The sequence below is a fragment of the Dioscorea cayenensis genome, chromosome 4, assembly GCF_009730915.1.
Source record: "Dioscorea cayenensis subsp. rotundata cultivar TDr96_F1 chromosome 4, TDr96_F1_v2_PseudoChromosome.rev07_lg8_w22 25.fasta, whole genome shotgun sequence".
In the NCBI taxonomy this organism is placed as follows: Eukaryota; Viridiplantae; Streptophyta; class Magnoliopsida; order Dioscoreales; family Dioscoreaceae; genus Dioscorea; species Dioscorea cayenensis.
Genome location: NC_052474.1, coordinates 3,591,605 through 3,598,996, shown reverse-complemented (window position 1 = coordinate 3,598,996; position 7,392 = coordinate 3,591,605). Strand labels below are relative to the sequence as shown.

The 7,392-nt window shown below is 33.4% G+C and overlaps 1 protein-coding gene across 1 annotated transcript; it reads right to left on the bottom strand.

The window, feature by feature from the left end:
* Positions 1-3,128, bottom strand: LOC120257876 (MADS-box transcription factor 16-like). Its single transcript, XM_039265165.1, has 7 exons — positions 2,914-3,128; positions 2,750-2,816; positions 2,588-2,649; positions 2,423-2,522; positions 2,014-2,055; positions 493-537; positions 1-377 (listed from the first exon to the last, which is right to left on the bottom strand). The coding sequence occupies exons 1-7, from the start codon at positions 3,099-3,101 to the stop codon at positions 204-206; spliced, it is 678 nt and encodes a 225-aa protein (XP_039121099.1). The 5' UTR covers positions 3,102-3,128; the 3' UTR covers positions 1-203.
* Between the last annotated feature and the right edge of the window lie 4,264 nt (positions 3,129-7,392).

The window sequence follows — 7,392 nt, the reverse complement described above, 5'->3', positions numbered from 1 at the left end:
TTTAATATTCCAACCACACTCAATAAAGTTGTAGCTAAATAACATAAGACATTGTTGATTTGTTAAAAATGAAAAAGAAACAGTCAACCATTCAAATAGATAAATAGAATGCAGAGCTTAATTACTAATTAAATATGAAAAAGACCACCGAGGACAATGCTGGAGTTGAAATTTAATGATCATCAAGGTCTTGTATCAATTAATCAGGCAAGGCTAAGATCATGTGAGTTGAATCTAAAGCCATGAAGATTAGGTTGGTTGGGTTGAAGCTGGAAGGCAAACAAGTGGGAAGCTCCGTTGGCCAGTGCTAGCTCTTCTTCATAGTTGTTGTGGCCCTCACTCAAATAAACATACTCTGAACTCTCATCTCTCATTTCCTGTACTCATTTGCAGCAGTTAAAATATAATCAGAACTCATATCATTCTATTTTTGATGTTGTTAATAATAAATTTGTAGAGATGTAACAGGGATAAGAATAAGAATTTACTGACCAGTTCATGAAGTAAATTTCTGTATGCTTCATGGGAGTTTTTTAACTGCTCACAAGGAAATAAATCAGTACAATAGTGTGATAATTGATGACAGAGTACTGATTTAGCTGAACTGAAGTTTTTTCTTATATTGGGAAAGACTTTTATTTCTGTCAATTCATATATATGGTGTTATCACATTGTTTATGAAATAAATCATTTTGCAGAAAAGTTGGAAAGGTGCATTTTCCTATTTTTGTAGTTGGAAAGGTGTATATTCCTATTTTTGTCAATTTAAATAGTTCAGACTCACAACAAAATAAATTCATAGTTTTATTTTCTAACTCAACTAATCAATGATTGAAGACTCATATAAAAAAAAAGTTGTCAGTATATATACTTGCTGTGAACTTGAATTAATCCTTATCCTACAAAATATCAAGTTTCAACCTTTGGGATTTCTTTAGCACAAGTGACTAATTTAAAGGTTGTGTTCAGTTTGTGGAAATGCAGGAAAAGAAAAGAAAAAACAAAAAGAAAGGAAAGAAAGAAATTTAATTAGTTGGGTTGGATGAAAGAACATCTGATCTCTAATCAAATGAAGACATCCTAATGGTTTTGCATATAACTCACATCCACTAATCCATGAAGAAGTCATTGAAATACACTCTTTGAATTGAAGTCATTTTTGGGGTGCGTGAGATGTGTTTGGGAATGAAATAAATAATTACATTAATTAACCACATGAGCAACCTAACATAAAGCAAAGCAAGCATATTATTTGAAATCAATTCAACTTAAAAACTTAAGTTTATGAAAGACCTATGTGATGAGACTATTAGTTACTCTAATAATATTTACGTTATGTATCAATATTGCGTTAGTTTTCTATTGTATATATTATAATATAATTAAATTTCTACTCTTGTATATCATTACTTGTTCTCACAGTCTTGTTTCTTGCAAAACTACCCTAGTTCATATTCTTAATTTTAACATAATTATGAACTCCTGATTACTTATTGCCATCTTCCAGTGAATTATTTTTATTATTCACTAAAATTCAGCCAACCTTTTAATTTGATATATTGATCTTAATTTCACTGATGAGAAATCACTGATTTTCATTGACAATCTTTTACCTTTGATTCCTAAAAACACTTGTCCACAACTATCATATCCATTGAAAGAAACATGTTACATGTTTTCCATCAAGGAATTAATCTCTCTTCCTTTGTAGTGTCCTTATTTCTAATTTTACTGTTTTCCACCTTGTTTATGTGACTTTGTTTGGTATGCTAACATTCAATTGCTACTCAAAGCATTTTAAATCATCTTAAAATGTTTAACAAATCTTTTATGCTATGTTTGGATGAAAAAAAAAATTACGAAAATCAAGAACAACATATATACAGATGAACAACTTTCATATATCTATTATCTTTTGTCAATTAATCCAACATATGAAAACAACTTATTTAAATAATTAAATGAACAAAGATAATAATTAAACCATCTAATAAAAAAGATTAGTCTAATTACCTTCTTCTTGTAAGTATCTGTCTGTGTGCTAATCACATGATACTGCCAAAAACAAAAACAAAAGCAAAGTATATACACATGATTATCCATCATAAGAACAAAACATCTTGTTCACATATTCATTCAAATACCACTACTAAAAGTAAAGGAAAAAAGAGATGAAGATCTCTTCTTTTATCTGTAGGATTATGACATGCACCACTATACTGTCTCGAACAAACAACTTTAATCATGTCTATTTATTTTGTGTTTTGCCTTTTCATTCCTCAGCCCAAAGGATCAAACAAAGAAGACAAAGAGGATGGAGCATGCAGTTATCCAATGGGCACAAAACTTCTCAACTTGTCAAATAAAATGAGCATCAAGTTTTTACTAAGTAACAAAAGTGTGTGTATATATATATATATACCTTTCTATTCCTGACAAGCTTTAAAGACTCATCCAAACTTTGCTCAAGACCGCGCAGTTCCTCCATGGCCAACCCTTCAGTATTTTCACCCATCCTCTGCCTGTTCATCAACCATATATATACATATATAATCAAGAACAACATACATAGAATTATAAACAAGACCTTATTTCCTTCCTGAGGTTGTGGTTGATTTCTTGCAGATGCTTCAGAGTGTTGTGCATTTTCTACTCCCATAAAAAACACACCATAAAAAACTTTACCAAATGGATACAAAGAAAAGAAGAAGAAGAAGAAGAAGTAGAAGTAGAAGTAGCAAGACATTGCCTCATATTGAGCACTCCACAGGTTAACACCAGAAACTTGCTGGTATCTATCAAACATCCTCTTAATTCTATCAGATCAAGGAAACAATAAAGGAAGAAGATTCAAGTTCAGTATTATGGGTGTCCAAACTAATACATGAAAGTATGACAAATGGATGCACATACTCAGTGGAAGGGCTGCAATACTCAGCAAACTTGCCAGTGCTGGACACCATGATAATTAAGACCTCAGCATCACAAAGAACAGTGAGCTCCTTAGCCTTCTTCATCAGTCCAAGGCGCCTCTTGGAGTAAGTCACCTGCCTGTTTGTAGGGTTCTCTATCTTCTTTATCTCTATCTTCCCCCTCCCCATCCTCTCCACCACTCTGCAACCTCATGAGTAGTCATGGACAGGATATATAATGCTTGATGATGAGAAGAGAAACAAAGAAGAAGACATTGATGGATGGGAGGGAATTCCATTAAAGGTAAGGGAGGCTAAAAGATAGAGTACCTATAAAAGGTAAAGGTTTCCAACATGCAGAGAGGGGTAACATGTGATGTCTTGCCTCTATTTAACAGTCAGTCACTTGTGGGAACTACTTGGTTTACCTGCATGAACTGGAAAGAGAGGTAAAAATACAGTTGTTATATGATGGTGCAAGTTAAAAGCATATAATATATTATTGTTTTCAGTGTATTTAATTAGTGTGATCAATATCTATCTTCACAACATGCTTTGATTCCTTGTCTTGTGTGCTTTTTTACTTGGTGATTCCCCCTTAAAAAATTATTCATCTTCTTTTTCTCTTTCACTTGTGTGATCACATGCAGTGGTGGTCCTCCTGAACAATGGAAAGCTTCTTTCTTCTCAACTTCAACTGCCCACTTTCTTGGACTGTCAGCTCTCAAACTTGAAGAAATAGAAAAGTCTATCAATTTAATAGTGATTGGTTCAAATAGTATTTAAAAGAGTTAGAAAAGATGCAAATGCATTGATTGGCAAGTGTTCGAGTAGCTTTATTAGGAGCCATTGTCAAGGTGTTAAGAAATGGTAAGCATGCTCATTGGTGAAGAGGACACTGTGACTTAGCTCCCATTATTCCTTTGTCTCCACAACCATACTCCTTAAAGTCACTCACTCAGTCACTCGGAAGAAAGTCCCTTGTGCATGTGGTTTCACTTTAGTGACAAGTTGTTTGTGTCTCCATTGGTGTTTGTTTCTCATGTTCTTTTGGCTGATCAAGTATTTAGCATTCATTCTTTGGTTTTATATTAAGCTTTGTATTTAGATTCAGGCCATATCATGTAAATATGTTAATATATCAGGTAATGTAAAAAGTTGTTTGCAAGATGTAAAACTATAAATACTCACCTTTAAATGTGAATGCTTTACTCATTTGCATGCTCATTTAACATTGGATGCTCTTCATATATGAATGTTTACTTTTTTAGTGTTAGTCCATTTAAACTGTCCACATCTACTTACATACAACCAAACAGACCACCTATCCCTAAATATTGTCCTGATTATTTCTAGATTGATGGTTGATGAGCTAATTAAAGATTTAAAAGCCAAATGTTGCATGTTTCAGGCTAATATAAACCAGCAGCAATTTCATCTAGGTTGCACCTCATTTGGGCTGCCTATCAAACATTTTTATGGGTCTAGTCCAATTTTAAATAGGCTTGTTTTGCTTTCAAACTAATGGGATCTTCAACAATAAGGTAGAGTCTGGTTAGATGTAGTTAAAGATATAGTGGGTTTCTAATTACAGTTTATTTGTAAATTTTTATATTTGAAAATTTAGAAGAGTCAAATCCAGTGTTTGGTTAAATGTATTTGATGTAATGGATTACAAAATTTTGTGTTTATTTGTAGGGATTTGTAAATCTGAATTACATATGGTGAGATTACCTCACCATGGATGACAATTAAGTTTTGTTAAATATTAAATATCATATTGTATTTTGTTAATTATAAAAAATTATTAGATATATATTTAATTACTTTTATATAAATTTAACTTTAATATATGATTATGTTTTTTAGTTTCATTAAAATTTGTTTTGTCTACTATTTATATTTAATATTTGCATGATATGAAAACTTATTTGAAATTTTTTTTTAAAAAAAATAAAACTAAGATACATGAAATTCATCGCTAATTAAAAAAATAATTTCTATCAATCTTGTTGGAAATCCAAATCTTAGATTTGAAAGTAAGCCTAGTTTGAGTGTAGTTCCAAATTCACCCCGATTCAATGGAAATGTATTTTCAAATCCACTTAACCAAACAAGTTACCTTAAAGAATTTTGTAATTGCAACTTTAAGAAATTTTAAATTCTACCAAACAAACACTAAGATAACAATTAGTTGTAGTGATGGCGCAGGTGTGATGGAGAGACATGGGCGTAGGCGCGCAAGTGGGCTGCCACATGCGCATGGTCAGGTGGGCGCGTGGGCTGGTTGCCGCACGTGAGTGACCAAGAAATGTGCGGTGGGGCGTCCGTGTTTGGCTAAGAACATGTGCAGTTGAGGAACTGACGCTTGCTCCAAGAGGTTGTTGAAGCGATGGAGTAGTGGACGGTTGCTGTAGTGGAGTAGTGGATGGTTGCTTCAACCGGTTGGCAAAGTGGTGGAAAACATGAGAAAAGTGGTCAACACTTTCCTCCCGTATGCGCATGATCACCGAGGTGGCGTTCGGTCATGAGTGAGTAGCCTTGACCAATAGCAAAGGTGGAACGGGCGGTTGCAATAGACTGTTGATACATGTTCTCCTTGAAGATGGACACTTGGTGGGAGCGATTGTAATGGATAGTTCCATTGGGCGGTTTGGCACTTGATCTCCTAAAAATGTGAGAGTAGTGGGTAGTTCTCAACCCATGTTCATGTAATGGTCGATTAGTGTAACCGCCATGCCCTTTGTGCTTAGATAAAAAGGCCTATGGCATGCAATTTTGTAAGCATCGATCAAGCATTAAGGGATGCAAGCATAGAGATTGTGAGATAGAGAATTGATCAAGGAAATCCATAAAGTTTAAACTAAGTTTGCACCTTATTGACTCTTATGGTGAGGTGAGGCTTGGCTGGCGATGAGCAAGCGCTCGCATTGCGCCATCGCAGTTCTTCAGAAGAAAAAAATATAATAAGGCATTGTTGCAGCGGTATCCTTTCACAGGTAGAGTTATGACAATACCCATGGTGAGGTTACCCCCCTCCTTGTGTCATTGTGTGACCATAGGTTTTGTGAAGTGTAAAATAGTCCATTAAATTTTTTTAATTATAAAATTAATAATTAGGTATATATTTATTTAATTTGTATACGATTAATTTAATATATGATAATTTTTTTTTATCAAAATTTGTTTTATGTTTAATATTTATATATGAAAACTAGTTTTATGAAGATACATGTGTTTAACAACTACTTTTATAAATAAAAACAAATTAAAATAAATATTGGTCAAATAAAAGTCGTGGCTAATTAAAAATACAATTTCAATCAATTTAAGGAAAATATGCATATAAAAGAAAATGGGAGTGGATCGGGCAAATGGTAAAGGGGTGTGATGGAGCTGAAGTTAGGGAAATGTGAAAGGATTGTGATGAAGGTCCAATCAACCTTTGTCAATAGCCTCACATGATGTAGCATGATGAAGTTGTTGGAGATCCAAATCATGGATTTGGAACTACGCCTGATTTAGGTGTAGTTCCAAATTCACCCAAAACCAGTTGATAAGCATTTCCAAATTCAATAGATATTTTAAATCCCCAAACCAAACATCTGATTTGGATCAATCATATAATTTCATCTATAATGACTTTCAAATACACCAAAAATAAACATGTGGATTTAATTAGGAAGTTACTTATGTTTTTGGCCTCTTTATGCTATATAGTCTACCATATTATATAATTATTTTCTAATATAACTCAACATTATACATGAATCTTGTGAACATACGAGGAGGCCTTACACCATGCTAAATAAGATTAAATTGACTATAACAAAAATGTAACAATTATCAAATATCACATTAATAGTTTGATATTTTCAAATAACAATATAGATGAAGGCTATCCTTCATAAAATACTTCAGCATTACCAAAACACAAGCAGAGCCTAAAACTTTAACACACCAAAAAAAAAAAAGTATTTGAAACATCCCAAAACAATATAAAAGCTAATCCTGTCCACTGACGAGGTACCTCTTGGCTCTTGCTACTCCCTTTATTAGAAAACTTATTAATAAAAATTAATGAGCTTAAAAAATTAATAATTTTTTTAGAAATGAATATATATACCTCTCACAATAGATTGGTATTTCTTTTTGAGTAATGATAAATGCACCAAATTCAATTCCCGAATTCGGTGCACGAATGACCTGGCAACCAGATCATTTTTAATATTTTTTTTAAATAATTTAGCAACTTTGCTGCACGTGGTTATTTTGCATCAACTTTATAATGGCCAGCAACTTTACTTTGTTTATTATTTTTTATTCAACCCGTGAACACCTCTCTTCTCTTCTCTCCTCACCACCACCTTGAGTCCCTCTTCTCCCCTCACCTTGCTTCGCCGTCGTCGCCGTTAAGCCCCCTGTCACTGTTGTCACGCTTAAGTCCACTGTCGGCGCTATCGCTGGAGAGCCTCTCGTC